This window comes from Vicia villosa, unplaced genomic scaffold, assembly GCF_029867415.1.
Source record: "Vicia villosa cultivar HV-30 ecotype Madison, WI unplaced genomic scaffold, Vvil1.0 ctg.002312F_1_1, whole genome shotgun sequence".
Classification (NCBI taxonomy): domain Eukaryota; kingdom Viridiplantae; phylum Streptophyta; class Magnoliopsida; order Fabales; family Fabaceae; genus Vicia; species Vicia villosa.
The window spans coordinates 229,952-250,619 of record NW_026705891.1 but is presented as its reverse complement, the minus strand read 5'-3'; the positions used below and the strand labels follow the sequence as shown (position 1 = coordinate 250,619).

Sequence of the window (20,668 nt, the reverse complement as noted above, 5' to 3'; positions counted from 1 at the left end):
TGAGAATGCTTAGGATGATCTTGAAGGTGATAAGGCGAGGGAGGAGAAAACTCCTAAGGAGGGTTTTATTAACCCAGAGAGCGTTTTCAAAGAAATGTGGGTTATGGAGGAGATAATTGAGCTTCAGACCTTTTTGTTTATGCCCTTTGTGGCTTCTTTTTGTAATCAAGCCCTTAGGGGATTTTGTAATCATGCCCTTAGGGGATTTTTGTGTAATGATCAATGGCTCCCTAATGGGCTTTCACTAGGACCTTTTCCCCACAGGGGTTTGATTAATTAAATGGTCACCTTAGATTAGATGTATTTACTTATTTTTCTAGATTAAGCTACTGTTTTAGAATATCTTGAATAGGTTTCTTGCCATGGTATGGCTGAGTAAGACGACCAAGATTCTTCCACGAGGATCTAGCATGAATAATTTGTCGCATGAGAATATGGAGTAAGAAAACAGTATGAAGGGGGGGGGTGAATAGACCCTTTTAAAAAACTTCGACTTATTTTCCAAAAATAGAATATCATAGGTTTTTCAGAATTGTGCGGGAAAGGTTTAAAATGGAAATATGAAGATTATACTTTTATTGAAATTTTGATCGCGTCGACAAATATACTATTCACAAAACTCACAGATTGTTCAAGAAAGAATAATTGAACGATTGTATATTACACGAGATGTGTCCTATATGGTATTTCAATTATGATTGGATTCTAACAGCACTAGTTTCCTAGAATTTAATCACCACTAAAACTCAATTACACCCCAATTCTAACAAAACATAACCTTACGCAATAAATCACTACCAATTGAATAAATGAAAAACTACACTAAGAATTGAAAACCTAAGCATGCAATATCCTATGAAAATTAAATGCGAGAGAGAGTGAGAGTGAGAGTGAGAGAGAGAGAGAGGGGGATTACATCAGGATATATCGTGTTTCGGCTTTCGTCCTCGCTTTTCCTACTCCAGTCTTCAATGGTTTCCCATTGAAACCTACTGTGTTCCTTTTTATTTTGAAAAATATTGCAAGAGTCCATATAATCACTAATCCACAATAATGTTGAGAAAAATAAATCTCCTATCTGGATCTTGACTTGTATTCAACATAATACCAAACTCTTCTGGGAAATCTTTACTTGTTTCACGCTTCTTGAATCTTCTAGTATCACTAATCTTCTCACAAACTTCGTGTGTGGAGATCACCCCTTGATCCCACCGATTTTTTGAGCGATAAATTGTCTGAAGATTTTAGAAGAAATCCTACTTGTCCATATCCTTCCATACAGACACTACCAAGGTAATCTGGAGAGAAGAACCTCATTCTCTTCACTAGAACTTGTCAGCACAAATGACAACAACCTCAATCTTGCAAGCTACATGAAAATCTCAACCAAATATTCAATAACAATTAGTTTTAAGACAACATCTCCCTCAATCAATTACAAATCTCTCATTATTAAGATCAGAAATTAAACTAGACGTTGAAGAAGAAAGAATTTTGCTTGAAAGAGTTTTTCAACTTTCAAAAAGTGAGAGGGTGATGATTTCACAAAATTACAATGTAGATCATGAAAATATTATTTGAAAAATGATGACAAATTGATTTTATATATGCTTGAGATTAAGCATAAAAATGGATGGAAAAAGTTAGTTAGTTTCGAGTCAAGATCATTTCATGATTTGAGTCAAATGATCAAGTAGAGTGAAACAAGACTTCGTGAGTAAAGATGACCCATTTTCCTGTGCTTTGAGTGAGGTTAAAGTTCTGATTCTAGTCACACAGGTCCATGATTCAAATCATGTATTAAGCCTGATTTTAATCAAACAATTTAGTGGCATCCAGGAAGCCTGTGAATCGAATCATGCACAAACTATGATTCGAGTCCGAGACGTGCATGATTCGAATCATGTGCAAATTGTGATTTAAATTTGAAACACCATAACTTTTCTTTTCACCACTGTTTTTCTCGGTTCCAGTCATGGATTGTGCATGATTCGAATCACACGCAAGAAAGGTTGAGTTGTTGTTATGTGTTTAGCCCGTTTCGAAACGGAGCCAACAGTGATTATTACACTTGTATGTTGTAGTTTCATGTCAAGCATCATGTGCGTCGGTGATATATGTATGGACTTTAGTCAAATGCTGAGTCACTGATTCAGAGGAGGGGATCATTGACGAGTGGGGTTCGAATGGGAACCCAATTCAAAGGGGAACCATTGGTGAGTGGACGAGATTAGTAACATAACTCTGATGTCCGAAATTGGTATCACATGCATTTGAATCGAGGTGTTGTTCGCATTGCATACATATTACCATTGTGAATTGATTAGTGTTGCTGTGAATGAGTTATACTTTTGATAATTGTATTTAATATGCTACCCTTGCTATGTTTTGCACCGCTAACATATTTTGAGCTTATTCTCACCCCTGTTTGTTTTATTTGTGGTGTATGTGCTCTCTTGGAGTACAAATAATCAGGTAGAGGAGTAGTTGATATTTGATCTGGAAGATGACGCCAAAACCTCTTCATTTATTTAAGTATTTATGCGTTATTGAGTTTTTGTCAAAGCTCTTATAAGTAATGCTGGGATGGGTTGTTTATCGTTGTTTGTTGAGTTGATGTTTTGAGAATATTTATTTAACCAAATACTTTATTTTGTTGAAATAAATTAAAGTATGTTTTATTGTTGAATTCTGCTGCAGGTTTCTTATTGAATTGGAAGAGTTGTTTTGTTGAGCATGTGTAACACCTATGTATGGAAGGAGAAATTACTATCTAGAGTTGGGAAATAAGTGTTAATTAAGGAAGTGGCATAAACCATTCCAAGCTACACCGTGAGTTGTTACAGACTCCCAAAGGACTGTTGTAAGGAAATAGAAAACATGCTAGCCAAATTTTTGTGGGGTAAAAAGCAGGGAGATGGGAAGATCCATTGGATGAGCTGGGAGAGGATGGCTATGTCTAAAGGCATATGAAGAATGAGATTTAGAGGTTTGAGTGACTTCAACTAAAATTTATTTGAGAATCATTATTGGATACTACTTACGGAGAGCAAACTCTGTTAGAGAAAGTTTCCAAAAGTATATACTATCCTAGATGTTCTATTTCAGACGCAGAAGTGGGATTATGTACAAGTTACATGTGTTAGAGTATTCTAAGCGCTAGAGAGTTGGTCTCGAAATGGGTTAAATGGAGGATAGGGGATGAGGGAGAAGGTGCATATATGGAAAGATAATTGGATTTCAGAAGAAGCGGGTTTTAAAACTCACAGTCTTGCTTGTGTTTTTGATAATGAGGCTAAGGTCTATGAGCTTATTGACCAAGACCTGGACACCTATAAAAAATAGTTGATCAAGGCTTGTTTTGACCGATTGAAAGAGAGACAAGTTACCAGCATACCTTTGTCTCTTCGAAGGCCTAAAGCTAAAATCATTTGGCACAATGAGAAGAATGGGGATTATTCAATCAAATCGGCATACCACATCCTTAGGACAGACAAGTTGCATAAATGTCCAGGTCCATCATGTACTCCTCATAAAAAGCTGTGGAAGAAGATTTAGAATGCTCTTGTGCAAGGCAGAATTAAAAACTTCATGTGGAGACTCGCAAAGAAAATTCTCCCAACAAAGAACAACCTGCAAAGAAAAGGAGTCAGGTTATATACTTTATGCACCTCTGTATTTCCTTTCCTGAATCAGCCAAACACCTGTTCATGCATTGTGACTTTGTCAAAAAGGTTTGCTTCTCCTTCCCGCTTGGATTTTGTGTTCAACCTGACATTGACTTAAGTGACTGACTTTTGCAAGTTTTAAGTTGGAATGATCCTCCAGGTGTTCAAATGCTTTTCACCACTTTGTGGAAATTTGGAATGCTAGGAAACCATTGTATATTTCAGCAAAAATTGTTTGAGCCGCAAGCAGTGGCAGGCGATGTGCTTGACTATGTTCTAGATTTTAACAAGGCAGCCCCATAGTTGCCTTTTTGCAAGAAACTAGTGCAAGTTTGAGAGTTTGAGGCTCAATTCCATGGGTTTGATGCCATTTAGGTTGATGCATCTTACTTTCAAGAAGGGTTTGTGTCAATCTGTTGCATCATCAAAAACTAGGAGAGAAAGGTCATTCTTGCCTCTTGTAAGAAGGAAGATATCTATGTTGAGTCGTGCATTATTGAAACTCTAGCCATCAGATGCATCCTGCAAATGGTTAGGTAGATGAACTTAGACATGATGGTTGTCCAATCAAATGCTATGAATGTAGTGGATTGTATAAATGATATTAAATATTTAACTGTTTTAGATCTCATTATGGTAGATTGTAGGTTGCTTTTAAAGCCTTAATTATATTCTTAGTAGGAAGTTCAATGTTGATTCTCATAAGATGGTCGGGTTAGAGAAAATGTTAGGTTTGACTGGATTGTTAGAGAAAAATATATAAATTTTAATTTTCTTTTATTTTCTTCATCTACTCTTTTATGGTTTTTTTATTGATTTTTTAATATAGTAGATGAAGAAAATAAAATAAAAATGTAAATTGATATAATTGTTTCCGGTGTCTCTTCGTCTTAATGATTAAGCCTTTTCATCGAAAGAAGAAGAAAAAAAACAAATGAAGTACTATCAAATACTGACACGCGTGTGCTCATCACGGAAACATGTATATCCAAAAAACAGAGTGAGTAGTGTATGACGTGGCAGTGATTATTCTTTCACGTGATAGACTTCCCACGTAACATTTGACGTTCATCTTATTTTCCCTCAATTTGGATTGGATCATCTTTTTGTCCACTACCTAATTTCCTAACTAAAATAACCATATTTACACCCATTTCAATAATTTACTCAATATAATAATTTCAAAATCCATTGCCATTCTCACCGTCTGAATCTCTACTTTCATTTTGTTTCTTCACTTTCTCATATGCACCATGATGAAGAAATCCACCACCATCCTCACCTACTTCAAATATCGAATCACTCCTCTTCTCGCCGATCGTCGGAAACCTAATCTCACCGATCTCCTTCCACGTCGCTTTAACTCCACCACTGCGACTAACCCTTCCATTCACGACCAGGTTTTAGATTTTCCTGGAGGAGATGTCAAATTCATCCCTCAAATGAAGTTTTTATCCGAATCAACACAAGAGAGAATCCCTTGTTACCGTGTTCTTGATGACTATGGGGACCTCATTTCAGGGACTCAGTCTGTACAGGTTTTTTTTCACGTTCATTTTCATTTATTTTGCTTCTACTGTGTGAAAATAAATAAATAAGCATTGGTGTTAGGTTGGTGAGGACGTTGCTGTTAAAATGTATAATAACATGGTTGCACTTCAAACTATGGATAATATCTTCTATGAAGCGCAACGACAAGGAAGAATCTCGTTTTATATAACAACAAGCGGGGAAGAGGCTATCAACATTGCATCTGCTGCAGCTCTTTCCATGGATGATATTATTTTTCCCCAGGTTACTTATCATCTATGAAGCACAGACACCATAAACACGTCACACGTAGACACTGATAATAATTTGAAAAATGAATTAATTAATCCTATTCACAAGTGCCGGTGTTAGTTTCGGACATTGGCACAGACATTTATTTATTTATTTTTACTTTGGTATAATTTTGGTAAAGAGATAACTATCTTGTCAAGACTTGAAATGATCTTACTGTAATTAGGATTGATTGCATGCAGTATAGGGAACCGGGAGTCTTGTTATGGCGTGGTTTCACTCTGCAAGAATTTGCAAATCAATGTTTTTCCAATAAATTTGATAATGGGAAAGGAAGGCAGATGCCGATCCATTATGGGTCTAACAAGCACAACTATATGACTGTAGCATCAACTATTGCGTAAGTAGTGAAAATTTTGATCTATGTATGATAATTACTGCTATTAGTATTGTTGCTGTTTCTTTTTTGTTTCAATGATTATGTAAGTTACAAAATGAAAGATTTACTTTCATCTGTAGTACGCAAATTCCCCATGCTGTTGGAGCTGCGTATTCCTTAAAGATGGACAAAAAGGATGCATGTGCCGTAACTTACTTCGGAGATGGCGGTTCAAGTGAGGTAAATTGTACAATTTCTATGTTAGTAATTAAGACTCATTTCCCTCATTTATCAAAGAAGCCTTCTGTGCAATTTAAACACGGCATGGATTTGTGATAGAATGGTTTTGTTTTCATGAGCGATCATTATCAAGGATCCTCAATATGTTAAAATTTTCTTCTTTTGTTTTTTATATTGTAATAGATTGAGTTATGAGCTATAACAGGGAGATTTCCATGCCGGATTAAATTTTGCTGCGGTAATGGAGGCCCCAGTCATTTTTATATGCCGGAATAATGGATGGGCTATCAGTACCCCTACATCAGATCAGTTTCGAAGTAATTTTCTGTTCCTTCTGTTTCAATTTCTTCTAACTATCTAGCTCTGTAGCATTGTCTTGCAATGTCTAACAGCATGGTGTGCTGGTTTTTGTGTTTATAAATAGGTGATGGTATTGTTGTAAAAGGACAAGCTTATGGAGTTCGTAGTATTCGTGTAGATGGGAATGATGCTCTGGCCATTTACAGTGCTGTTCAAGCTGCTCGTCAAATGGCAGTTAGCGAGAAGAGACCAATTTTAATAGAAGTAAAATGATAATAACATTTGAAGCCAAATCTTTGGGCATGTTTAGAAAAATGCGGTATGTGGTCTCATATTGAAGCATGTTTAACGTAAGACCAATGTTGTATCTGTTTCTTCTGTTTTTCAGGCTCTTACATATAGAGCAGGACACCACTCCACATCAGATGACTCTACCAAGTATCGTCCTGCCAAAGAGATTGATTGGTGGAGATCGGCACGTGATCCTGTGGCGAGATTTAGAAAGTGGATAGAAAGGAATGGCTGGTGGAATGACATTGCTGAGTCTGAGCTTCGAAACAGTTTGAGACAGCAGGTAAACTATAGTCTGGACTCTGGACTTGAATTTGATTTAAATGGATCCCTAAAAACATTGTTGAATAGTTATTCTAACTCTCAAATTTCCTGCTACAGCTTCTACAGACGATTCAAGTTGCCGAGAGTGTAGAAAAACCTCCTCTTGCAGACCTGTTTAATGACGTTTATGACGCTCCTCCGACCAATCTCCGTGAGCAGGAGAAATGGCTGAAGGAGACTGTAAACAAACATCCACATGAGTATCCAACAAATATTCCCATGTAGTTTTAATTTTAACTCTTAACCACAACATCTAGTTTGAAGATGCCATAAAATCATCTTCAAACTTGGATTTTCTGTCTATTATGAATTGGAGAATAATGAGGTTGACATCCTCAAATAAATCTGAGTTATGAATATATTTGGCACCACATTTAAATTATCTTTTATGTTTTAAAAATATACATATTAATATATTCAAAATAAAGTAAATATTACTGAAAAAATACACATGGCATCATTAACTGGTATTCAAAATAAGCTTTTTGCATTTAGGTTTTCAAATTATATAAAGTAACATAAAAAATGAAGTGAAAGAAGTTGATCCAAACAAGATTTAAGAAAACCTCTTAGCAAACAAAAGGAGCTTTTATGTTTGAAAAGAAAAAACAAATAAAAGGAACTTCTACAAAAAGTTTTGAGAGGAACTTCAGATTTTTTTTTTGTTGCAAATACTATACCAAGATATTCAATATAATAATTTATAAATTTTTATTTGTTAAAAAATTATGTATTTTAGTTAACCAGTTAATTTTAAACAATTCAAAATTTGTATATTTAATATGAGATTAAGAAATATATATTGCTGATTTGTGATTGATTTGCAGAAGCTGCAAATGTCATGTTTCTTCATAAGAATCTAAACTGAATCAATTTTGTGAACTGATAGCATTTTGATCAGTTAAGAGATGTGATTAAATTTTGATACACATGTTTATTCTTGATCTAAAAATCACTCACATTATATATATCAAATCATAAGATTTCTTAAAATAGATTCCACAACATTGACCATAGAATTTAACTACAATTTCCACTTGGAGTGGAAAACCACCAAAACAAAACCAACCTTTTCCTTTCTCTCTTCCTTCCTCTAATTTCTGATTTTCATCAAACAAAGCAAAAATAATAATTATCCTTCTTCTTCTTGTTACATTATTTTCCCTCCTTATCATCCATCTGCAAGATTTAAACCATCTTTTCTATTATATGCTGCTAGTGCATTGGTAATGCAAGTTTGACACATGACAAAATCCTCTATTAGGTGAACGTTGTTATATATGAATAGAGGATTAACAAGGAAAAAATGGGAGATAGAGGAAACAGAACAGATGCATATATAGTGTGTTATGCACCAACCATGATTACAACAAATGGAATATGGCAAGGGGATAACCCTTTGGATTATTCTCTCCCACTTTTCATCTTGCAATTAACTTTAGTCGTTGCAGCCACTCGCATGTTCGTCTTTATTCTCAGGCCCTTTCGCCAGCCACGCGTTATAGCCGAAATTCTGGTTAGTTCTTTTCTTTTCAAACACAAAAATGCCCTTTGTGTTGCATTGCATTGCATTGCTGATAGATGTGATGTTTTCATCGGTGCAGGGCGGGGTAGTATTAGGTCCTTCGGTGCTTGGAAAAAGCGAAGTATTTGCCAATGCGATTTTCCCTCTAAGAAGTGTGATGGTGATTGAAACAATGGCGAACGTTGGTTTACTTTATTTCCTCTTCTTGGTTGGTGTGGAGATGGACGTAACTATTTTGCGTAGCGTAGGGAGAAAGGCGGTCTTTGCAGCGATTTCTGGCATGGTTTTGCCTTTCATCATTGGTGCTTCTTTTTCCTTCCTTTCGAATAGGCACACTCTTAACAGTGACATAAACCAAGGAACTTATATTCTGTTCCTCGGCGTCGCTCTATCTGTCACTGCTTTTCCTGTCTTAGCTCGAATCCTAGCCGAGCTAAAACTAATTAACACGGATTTAGGAAGGCTCGCTCTTTCGTCTGCACTCATTAATGACGTGTGCGCTTGGATTCTCTTGGCTTTAGCAATTGCATTGGCTGAAAATGAAACAAGTTCTTTTGCTTCCCTTTGGGTTTTATTGTCGGGCGCAGCGTTTGTCGCCTTTTGTATTTACGCCGTTCGACCAGCAGCCTCATGGGTAGTTAGGAAAACACCTGAAGGTGAATCATTCAGTGAATTCTATATATCTCTTATATTAGCCGGTGTCATGATCTCCGGTTTCATCACCGATGCTATTGGAACACATTCTGTTTTCGGAGCTTTTGTGTTTGGTTTGGCGATTCCGAGTGGACCACTTGGTGTTACACTTGTGGAAAAGCTTGAGGATTTTGTTTCGGGACTTTTGCTCCCTCTATTTTTCGCAATCAGTGGGTTAAAAACCGATATAGGACTCGTTCGAGGGTCTTGGACTTGGAGTATTCTTATTTTTGTCATTTTTCTTGCTTGCATCGGCAAAATTATTGGAACTCTAGCTGTTGCATTCTTTTATCAAATGCCGATCCGCGAAGGCGCTACCCTCGGATTACTCATGAACACAAAAGGCCTTATTGAATTGATTGTTCTCAATGTTGGAAAGGACCAAAAGGTGTTAATACTGTCATAGTACTATTGATTGCTATTTGTATTTTCATTGTTTTGCTTATTCCTCTCAATGAATCACGCATTTTGACTATTTAAAACTTTATGCAGATTTTCGATGAAGCATCATTTGCCGTCATGGTGGTTATAACCGTAATAATGACCGGAGTAGTTGTACCTGTTGTATCGATAATTTATAGACCATCAAGGGGAAACATAAATTACAAAAGAAGATCAATTCAGATATCAAAACCTGATGGAGAATTTAGAATACTAGTTTGTGTCCATAGTCCTCGAAATGTGCCAACAATGATCAACCTCCTTGAAGCCTCGAATCCAACAAAGAATTCGCCTATATGCCTCTACATGCTTCATTTGGTCGAACTCAGTGGCCGCACATCAGCAATGCTTATTGTCCACAACACAACAAAACCAGAACAGGTAGCACTTAACCGAACGGAAGCTCAATCCGATCACATAATCACCGCCTTTAAAAACTACGAACAAAACACTTCATTCGTCTCGGTCCAGCCTTTAACAGCAGTTTCCCCTTACTCAACAATGCATGAAGATATATGCAATTTAGCACAAGAAAAGCGCGTATCGCTAATCATCATTCCCTTTCATAAACAACAAACAGTTGATGGTGGAATGGAACCAACAAACATGTCATTTCGAACAATCAACCAAAACGTACTAGCAAACGCACCGTGCTCGGTCGGAATCCTAGTCGATAGAGGCTTAAACGGTTTAAACCGCCTAGACTCAAACCAAGTATCACATCATGTAGCAATAATGTTTTTCGGTGGACCAGACGACAGAGAAGCGTTATGCTACGGATGGAGAATGTTCGAACATACAGCTATTAGCCTAACCATAATGCGGTTTGTCCCGGGCGAAAAAGCAAGCGAACCAGTTCATCAACACGGAATCAATCCAGACGAACCAAGCGTGCTAACAGTTGAAACAGATAATGATATAGAAAAACGAATCGACGATAAACTAATACACGAGTTTAGAATGAGATACCTGAACGATGATTCGTTTAACTACTTTGAGAAAGTGGTTAACAATGGAGAGGAAACAGTAGCAGCAATAAGAACAATGGATGATATACATGATCTATTTATAGTTGGAAGAGGTCATGGAATGATATCGCCATTGACAGCAGGGTTAACTGATTGGAGTGAGTGTCCTGAGATGGGTGCAATAGGTGATTTGTTAGCTTCATCAGATTTTGCAGCAAGTGCTTCAGTTTTGGTAGTGCAACAATATGTTGGATTAGGATCAAATGGTGATGGATTAGAAACACCAGTTGATAGTGAAGAATTTTATAATAATAGTGTTGACATAACTCATCATTCAGGAGCATCAAGAAGACATACTGTTTTTAATACAGAAAGAATAACTCCCCATAATTTATAGCAATATAGGGAGAGTTTTGTGTATGACTTCTGGGGGTGGTTAATTTTTTTACAAAGTTTGTCTATTGTTGTAAGAAATGTACATAGAGTTTCATACATTTATGTGAGTACAGTTTTTTTTAATTCATGTATGGTTAATTTTTTGTCTATCAACACTTCATATCAAGTCTCTTATGTTACTCCATTCCAACAACATTTTAGTTTGGGCTTAGCATAATTCTGCTAATTCCTAGGGATTTTGTTTAAAAAAAAAACTACTCTGATGTGTGGAACCTGGAGAAGGGAGAGCTTTATAATCAAGAGAGGCTATTACTTCATAAAAAATGTGACACTCAAATTAGTCTTTAAAAGGAAAATTATATGTTGATTTTGAATTTAAATAAAGGCTTGAAAATTGATTTTATACCAACGAAGAAATTACTAGCCGAGTCACGTGCTAGATTGCTCGCTCTCTTTAAGATGTTTTGTAGCTATGTCAAAAATTGTGCCAGCAGACTATCAACCACAAAATTCCTAGGATAAAATTCAAACAATTCTTCAAATAACGTTTTAGCTTATAGCTTATTTTTCAGACGTTATTTCAAATAACGTTTTAGCTTATAGCTTGTAGCTTATCATTTTTTCTTCCATTTTTATCCTTATTATTTTAACTAAAATTCACGTTTACCCTTTATAATTTATTTTAACCTAAAATAAAATAATTACGTATTAAATGTCTTTTATGTCATTTTAATTAATCAGCTATAACTTATTAGTCATCAGTCATCAGTCATAAGCTATCAACTATCAACTAACTTATTAGATAACCGTTATTTTTACCAAACAGAACTATAGTTTCTGCCTTCTTCTAAAGGAAAAGAAGAATGTTAATCTCGTTTTATTTATTTTTTTGGCTTATTAATATCTTTAAAAAAAATTAAATTATGAATACGAAGATAAAGATAAAGATCCTAAAAATTAGAAGAAAATTTATTATTATTATTATCAATTAAAATAAAAGTTAATAAAAAATATTATTTAATTAATTTGATATCACTACTACAAATAACACATTTTTTGACGGAATTTTTCCCTCACTTAAAAAAATAAAGTCTAAACCATAGACGCATCACCTTTTATTTTATTTTTAAACATACCAATATTCCTTAGGTTGAGCTGAAAACTGAGGGTAAAATATTTAGAGGACACGTCTTCGAATTTCAACAACTATATTTTAACACCTTTTTAATTTTTTAAATTTTGTTTATAACTTATTACCTCAGTTTCGCTAAAATCAAGGAGTAAAGTATTTAGATAACATGTCTTCGAATCTCAACAACTATATTTTATCACCTTTTAGTTTTACAAAATATATCGCTATTAAACTGTTACAGATTTTAATAAAAGTATTTATTTATTTCTTAACTCAATAATAATATTCATAATTTTTTTTAAGTATTGTTAAAGAATTTAAAATTATATGATATTTTTTAATTAATCGGTTTAATTTTACTACAAATATGGGTAAACGGATACGGGTATAGGTATTGAGGTACCCATAGGATACGGGTATGAACATTGGTGTTCACGTGTGTATGAACTCGGGTACAAGGATTTTTTTCAAATTACGAGTATATGGACATATACTATAATATCTGCCCAAACTCTGCCAATTGTCATCCCTAGTAGTTGTTGATGATGTTGAGATTTAATGTTTAAAGAATCTATGGATTTTGTTGTTGTTATTGAGATTTAATATTTAAAGAATCTATGGATTTGTTGTCGTTATTTTTGAGATTTAATGTTTAAGAATTCTATTAATTTTATTTTTGTTGTTGTTGATGATGATGGGGAAGATTTAGAATTTGTCAACAAATTTAATATTTTGTAGATTAAAACAAAACAAAAAAATGTCAATTTTTTTTATAAACATGGCTTTATCCCTCGGTTATTGTTAAAAACTGAAATAAAAAATAGCACAATTTTAAAAACCCAAAAAATACAGTGGCTGAGGATCGAACTTATGACCAGTGCCACTTTACCAGGTTTCAATGCCGCCCTTCGTTATTTTACCCGTGTATCTAAAATTGTATCCCTTTCACATCTGAGATAAAATAAAATTATTTATAATAGTGCATGTCACTAGGACCGACCCAAACCCAATACGAGTGGAAAATTTTACTTTGTATCCCTACAATTATATCTATACCCCTACATGAAAATTTTTGGACCAAAATACCCTAATATAAATAGTTTATATTTTAAAAATTTTTACTTTTTCCTCACATTTAAAAAAAGTTTCCGGAACACCAAAAAATATATAAACCGGAACACTTTTTCAAAGTCTTTCGGTTTAAAAAATAACACACCGGAACACTTAGAAAAAGAGTTCCGGTAGTTATAAGTTATTTGAAGTTGCATACCGGAACACTTATTTAAAGTGTTATGGTGGTTTATTTTTTTTAAAAGTTCTAGACTTTACGCAACGCTTTAAAAGAGTTTCCAAAAGTGAATGACAAATAAATAAAAGTGTTACCAAAAGTGAATGACATAAATAAAAGCGTTGCGTAAAATAAGCTTTGCAAAAAGCGTGGGTTAAAGATTAAAAAATCAGCTAAGGCAACGGTTCTTATTTGTTGGCCCTAACCTTTGGCAACGGGTTGTTACCGTTGCCTAAAGACTAGAATTTTTTATAAAATTAAACCACTATTATTATTTGATACAACAAAACAAAAAATTGCTGTATAGTATTTCACTTAAACTTCCGTTCTCTTATTTAGTGGCGTTCATCTATACAACGATTTTTTGTTTTGTTGTATCAAATAATGATGTAAGGATATCAGAGATCAACAAATAAAAGCGAATATATTTTTTTTGCAAAATGGGTTATAATGGGTTACACTGTGGGGTTTGGTGAGACCCTTTTAAAATTTTTAATAAATTGTATCAATATTTAGTAAATATAATAAAATTGTTTAAATAATTAAAAAAATAAAATAGTATGTGAAACCTATTTAAAAAACTCAAGAATATTATTGATTTGGGTGTTCTAAATTGGGTTATGATCCTCTCCATTTTTCTCTCTCTCCATTTATTTCATTATTATATTTTTATGTGTAAACAACACGCATATCGAATACATGTGACATATATTTAATGATTATTTAATTTTATATACCTAAAACTATAGTAATGGAATTTTCCATTTTATTTAAAAAATGGAGAGGATCCATACTAGGGGTGGCAAAACGGGCCCGGCCCGCGGGGAAAGCCCGTTTTACCCGCACTTTTTCGCGGGGCGGAGCAAGGTTTTGGGTCCGTTCTCTTTAATGTGTCCGCCCCGCCCCGTTTTTTTGTGGGCTTTTGTGGACATTTGTTTTTTCATAGAATTTTACTATTTTTAGGCCTAAAAGCCGAATGCCCACGGGCATTCCCCGCCCCGCCCTCACTTTTTTGCAGGGCGGGGCAAGATTTTAGACCCGCATTCTTAAAAAAGTCTGCCCCGTCCCGCTCGGTTTTTTCGCGGGCTTTTGCTGGGCAGACCTAAACGGGGCGGACATGCCCGTTTGCCACCCCTAATCCATACCCTCTAAATTGTATCATTGGAGATGTGTAAGAAATCTGTCACGTCGTCCAATTTGACAACAAGGCATTCTAGAAGATGCAAAAGCCACAAATTCATGAAGTAAGAAAGAGGTTGAGTGAGAATTGAGAATGTGACTGAATAATTTGTGTAGAAATTTCACTTCTTATTTCATACTATTAAAGTTCAAAATTTTATTGCGAAACTGTTTTTGAAAATGACATATAGTTAAGTTTCAATTGTTTAATTTGACTCTTCTCCAAAGTGCTATATGCATGCATGTCCTCTATCCAGTTTCTTTGAATTTCCAATCTTTCTTCTTATTAATTGAAGTTCCGTTTGTAATTAGTATGTCCAATTCCATTAGAAATTACTCCATCTGTTTTTTATTATAAATCGTTTTAAAAAAAAAATTGTATTTATATATAATTAGCTTTATAATTTCAATGAATAATTAATGTTATTTTTCTTATTATATCCTTAAATATTTATTATTCTCTCTCCTTTTAATTATATAAATTTATCTTCCAAATGTCATTAATGAAGGATAATTTTAGAAAATTTCTTTACCCACCTCCCTATGGGGGTCACCCCAGCGAAAAACCCATTTTACCCCGCTTCGGAAATGCATTTCCGAAATATTTTTTTTTCAAAATTTTTCCAGATTTCGGAAGTGCATTTCCGAGAAAATCCCAAAAATTAGGATTTTGACTAAGCATCTCCGAAACAACAAAAAAAATCTTAAAAAATCCCAAAAATTAATTTTAGGATATTAATTAATTCACATATCATAAATTTGATATAATTTATGAGTAATAAATAATAATAATTATATATTTTGATATAATTTATGAGTTATGAATAATAGTTATTATATATTTCTATCCTAATTCAAATTTTAAAATTTAAAATAATTTTAATTAAAATAATTAAAATAATTTCACTTACAAAATAAATTATAATTTTTTATTTATATATTTATAATAATGGTTAATCTTTATAAAAAAATAACATATTCTTATTTTAAAACAAAACTCAAGTTTTTATTTTCTTTAAAAAAATCACATTCAATTAATTAAAGTAAATAATAAAATTGTTTCAATTTTAAATAGAATAAAAAATAATGCTCAAAATGTGCATAAATAATGAATAATAAGCACACAAATATGTAAAAATAAAAAATATATATAATATTTTTTAAAATGTTTAAAAATGATTACAAAATATTATCAATTTCATTGTTCACTTTATATAATATTTTTGGATTAATCATTAATCCTTGTTTGTTTTTATATTTACTGTTTATATAGTTTTTATACTTTAACGCACTATTTAAAAATATAACAATTTTTATAGTATATATAAAGTATATATAATATAAGTTTATTTAAATAAAAATAACAAAATTTGATTGAAGGTCAGATATTTTTTATTTCAATATAACGTTTATTATTTATTAATATTAAAAAATTTATAATTTGAAAATTAAAAATTAAAATAAGTTTGTAGAATATAATTTTTCTTAATTATCAAAATTGTCATTTGTTTAAAATTGAGATAAATCATTATTTAATAAAAAAAACATTTCCTACAAATAAATATTAAAAATCACGTATTTTTAAGAAAAATTAATATAAATTACGTGATTATTATTATTAATTATAATACATCATTTTTATTATTTATTAAGAAAAAATGTGATTTTTTAATTAAAAAAAACGTGTATTCATTATTTGAAACAAATTTCACAATTATTTAAAATACAATTATATTTTTTTTCACAATAAAATTATTATGCTAATTATTATTTAGTTTTTGTATATTTTTTATAGACACTTTGTGAATTTGTATATATTATATTTAAAAATGAAACAACTTTATTATTTATATTAAGTGAATTCAATATGATTAAATTTAAATAAAATTAAAAAAAAAATCAAAAATATTTAGCATTATGATTTTTTTTATATGAAGTATAATTAGATAGTTATACAAAAATGTGAAAAATCTATTTTATGTATGAGAATAGGGAATTATGATTTATTAGAGAGGAAATTATTTATTACTAAAAATAGGAGAAAATTATTTTAATTAAGAATCTTGAGAAAATTATTGATTCACTTTCATTTTATACCTATTAATTGTATTGATTCACCTTGATTTTAATTTTTTAATAATTATTGAATTATTTCGGAAGTGTATATCCGAAACATTCCAAGACCAATTTGGTCTTGGAATATTTCGGATATGCATCTCCGAAAACACCTCCCTCTCCCAAAAAGGGGTGTTTTCGGAAATGCATCTCCGAAAACTCAAAAAGGTGTTTTCGGAAATGCATCTCCGAAAACACCTTTTTTTCGTGTTTTCGTAAGTGCATTTCCGAAAACACCTTTTTTTTTCAATAAAAGTACGTTTTCGGAAATGTATTTCCGAAATAAGGGGGTATTTTGGTAATTTCACCAGAGGTGGGTAAGAAGGTTATGAGGTGGGTAAAGAAATTTCCTAATTTTATAAAAACTTTCATAATTTCTCATTTTCATACAATAATATTTTTTTCTAATCTGTGTGAAAAGTCTAAAACGATTTATAATAAAAAACGAAGAGAGTAGTAAATTGAAAGGGATTTCAATCATCTCACATAAACAAATTCAAATGTTTTGACTAAAGGAAAATATTTATGTAAGAATACGTCAATGCATTAGTGATAAAGTTATGTTAAACTAAAAGTTGGAGACTACAAAAATTATACTATCATTTATAACTAAATGATTTTCTTTTTTTTTTTCATAAGCAAAGATAAACAAATAACAAGAGCACAAAGGTGCTTAACCCACATTACAAGATAGACCAACAAATCAATCACTACGTAACGGAGATGTCTTGGGTACATATGTTGAACAAATAAATAATTAATATTATTATAATAATATGATAAAATTTTATTTGGTCTAAAATTATCAAAGTTACAGATTTTTAAAGTCACCGAAACTTAATCCCTACTTAACAGTGTAGGTTTTTAGCTGGTTCAATAGACTCAACAGTAATGTTCCCAAAATTTTGAGGGTCCATTTTTTATTATTAAATAAAATATGATTAAAAAAAATATAAGACTTAGTTGATGAAATGTAAGACTCAGTAGCAATTACCCTTTTACAAGTTGTTAAGGAAATAGGGAGAATTGAAATGCCGAATGCAACGAAGTATTTGAGTTCTTGAAAAGGATTTTAGCTACCTCGCTGATACTCGCCTGACCATTGTTGGGGAAGGTCATGTATCTCTACCCAGTTGTTGTCGAAGAGGCGGTGAGTGTCGTCCTCATAAGAGAACTAGGTGTCTGGCAAAGTCCGATATACTTATCAAAAGCCCTATATGGAGAAGCAACCCGATATTAAAAAATCGGGCAAAGTCAAGTATATTTATCAAAAGGCCTATCTGGAGAAGAAATCTGATATTAAAAAATTGAGATAGTTGCCTTAGTCGTGGTAGTGGTATCATTAAAATTTAGAAGATATTTCTTGGCGCACTCCATAGTGGTTCGGACAGATTTTCCCTTAAGGCATGTGACTACTGACCAAACAAGGTTGGAGATTGATGAATTGGGCAATTCGAGTTTGAAATTTCTTTTGAAGCGAGAAAAGCACTAAAAGGCCAACTATTTGCCGACTTCCTAGCATAAATGACCGCAGTATCGTTGGCACCAGACCGCACCTAGGCGGTTTTCATTGATGGGTCATCTAATAGCCATGGAAGCAGGGCAGAAATCATCCTAGAAAATAACAGCGGCCTCATGATAGAAGTCATATTGAGATTTGAATTCCCAGCCACCAATAATCAAATAGAATACGAGGCGATAATGGCAGGAATAGTGTTATCCTAGAAAGTCAGTGCAGAATGCCTCAAGTTGCAAACAGATTCCCAGTTAGACGTTTCTCAAATCAAGGGAGATGCTCAAGCTAAGTACCCTTTGTTGCAAAAATACCTTAAGTTATCAAATTTCAAAGAATACGAAATCGCCCACGTTCCCCATGAAGAAAATACTTGCGCCGATGTTCTATCAGGATTAGCCAATACACTATGTCCCAGAATAAATCATTCATTTGTCAATGAGACTAAGAAGATGCCAAGTATTGGACCAGGGGAAAATCTATGATGACAATAGGTTGGCCAACCTCTCCTTCTTGGATCACTCTGATTAAAGAGTATATTAAAAACGAGAATCTTCCCCTAGATCCGTCAGAAACCACGCCCACAAAGAAAAGGGACAGTGGGTATACAGTTGTTGTAACACCTTAATTTTCCCCAAATCTTTACTTAAAAAAATCTTATGATTACTTTAATTCAAAAGGGTATTACACATTCTTATCAATCATTTTTTCTCATCAAAACAATTATTAGGCATCAGAATAAACTTCAAAAAATCTTGAATAAGTCATTTATTTAACTCAACATCAAAACTCAAAGACAATAGCTCAAAACATCTCAGAACATAAAATATAACCAAAAATTAACTCATCTTTAGTGTTACATATCAGAGCAACTCCAAAACTAAATAAACGCGAAAAATGATAAAAAATGTATGAAGAAAAACCTCAATGTTATCTTCCAACTCACAACAGATATTACTCCTTTTGTATATCTGTACCACATCATATAGGACACCACAAAACAAACAAAGGAGAAGTGAGAATTCATTCTTATAAGTTAATGGTGCATAAACATTTTAGATAGTACAATCAATCATGAATATCAACTCATAAATTTCATAGACAATTAAATATCATCACAAATTATAGACATCCATATATGCAAGAATAAATGCAATGCACTCATCATCTCTACTTCAATATTAATGTGGTACCAAAGTTTTTGGAAGTCAAAAACCAAAGTCACTAGACCAAAGTCTTACCTATCTTCACTCTATATGATGTATGAATCCAAAGTCCTACTTATCTCCACTCTATATGATCTATGAATCCAATACAAGACATACAATATACATCTTTACTTTCATCGTCATTCCATGTCATTGGTTCAACCTAATACTCAGCATAATTGTCGCCAATATAAGGCCACAACACATAATTTCACATAATCAAATCAATCTCAGCAATACTTAACACAATCATCATAAACATATAGTTTCTCAGCAAGACTCCTCATTATAACATTCAATCACTATAAACAACCCAACATCACAACTCAACCCTCAATTCATAATTACATACTTATTCCATAACAAAATATACATTATTAACGGTTAAAATATAATTGAAATCATAATTTTTTTCAAAAAGATTTATCTCAAAATAATTTTTATGAAAACTATTCAAAATTATTTGAAATTTAAATGATTTTTTAAAATATGATAATAAAATGTTAAAACACCTAAAATAATATTTTGAAAATAACAGTTTAAATTAACTTTTTATTAAAAAAATTATAAATTATTTTAAACAAAATTATATAACACCGTAAAAAATCGTTTTTTTTTAATAAAAAAAGACAAACAAAGCCCTAAATTCATTTGCCTTTTAAAGAGATGTCTTACAATTAAGACAAATTTTGTTGGTCGCATACACCACAATTTGGCCCCACCAAATAATACATACATTAAGACACAACTCCTAAGGGTTGGCCTAGCGGTGAAGGTTTGGATCTTGAGAGTGTGTTCCTCTCAAGGTCTTGAGTTTGAATCTTGTGCTGCTATCAATCATTGTGTTGGGTTAGTTCATAGAAAACTTTGTTCTGGTTTTAAACGGGCCCCCCGCTAGCGGACGGTAGGATTGGTCCCTCTTGAATTAGTCGGTCGCATGGCCGGATACCAAGATTTCTAAAAAAAACATACATTAAGACACCCAAATTGCATAGTTTTAAGGATGACAATCGAACTCGAACCTAAACTCAAAGGCTATTCGAGTGGTAAAATAACACATACGCCCACACCTGTTGGATTCGAGTTTTTTCACCCGAACTCGAACTTGCAGCAAAACACATAAAATACAACAACATTGAAATTTTTCATCAATCTAAATGTGTGAAAAAATACCGTAGAATTAAAATATATTTAGGGGCATAAAATATAACAGTAACATTAAAATA

General features: G+C 32.8%; 2 protein-coding genes across 2 annotated transcripts; both read left to right on the top strand.

The window, feature by feature from the left end:
* The first annotated feature begins 4,776 nt into the window (after positions 1 to 4,776).
* Positions 4,777 to 7,366, top strand: LOC131638434 (2-oxoisovalerate dehydrogenase subunit alpha 2, mitochondrial-like). Its single transcript, XM_058909000.1, has 8 exons — positions 4,777 to 5,206; positions 5,280 to 5,462; positions 5,693 to 5,850; positions 5,970 to 6,069; positions 6,275 to 6,386; positions 6,494 to 6,633; positions 6,758 to 6,943; positions 7,042 to 7,366. Exons 1-8 carry the CDS (start codon positions 4,922 to 4,924, stop codon positions 7,207 to 7,209), a joined length of 1,332 nt encoding a protein of 443 aa, XP_058764983.1. The 5' UTR covers positions 4,777 to 4,921; the 3' UTR covers positions 7,210 to 7,366.
* Positions 7,367 to 7,943: 577 nt separating this feature from the next.
* Positions 7,944 to 11,109, top strand: LOC131638417 (cation/H(+) antiporter 15-like). Its single transcript, XM_058908981.1, has 3 exons — positions 7,944 to 8,500; positions 8,589 to 9,590; positions 9,695 to 11,109. The coding sequence occupies exons 1-3, from the start codon at positions 8,291 to 8,293 to the stop codon at positions 11,006 to 11,008; spliced, it is 2,526 nt and encodes an 841-aa protein (XP_058764964.1). The 5' UTR covers positions 7,944 to 8,290; the 3' UTR covers positions 11,009 to 11,109.
* The last annotated feature ends 9,559 nt before the right edge of the window (positions 11,110 to 20,668 follow it).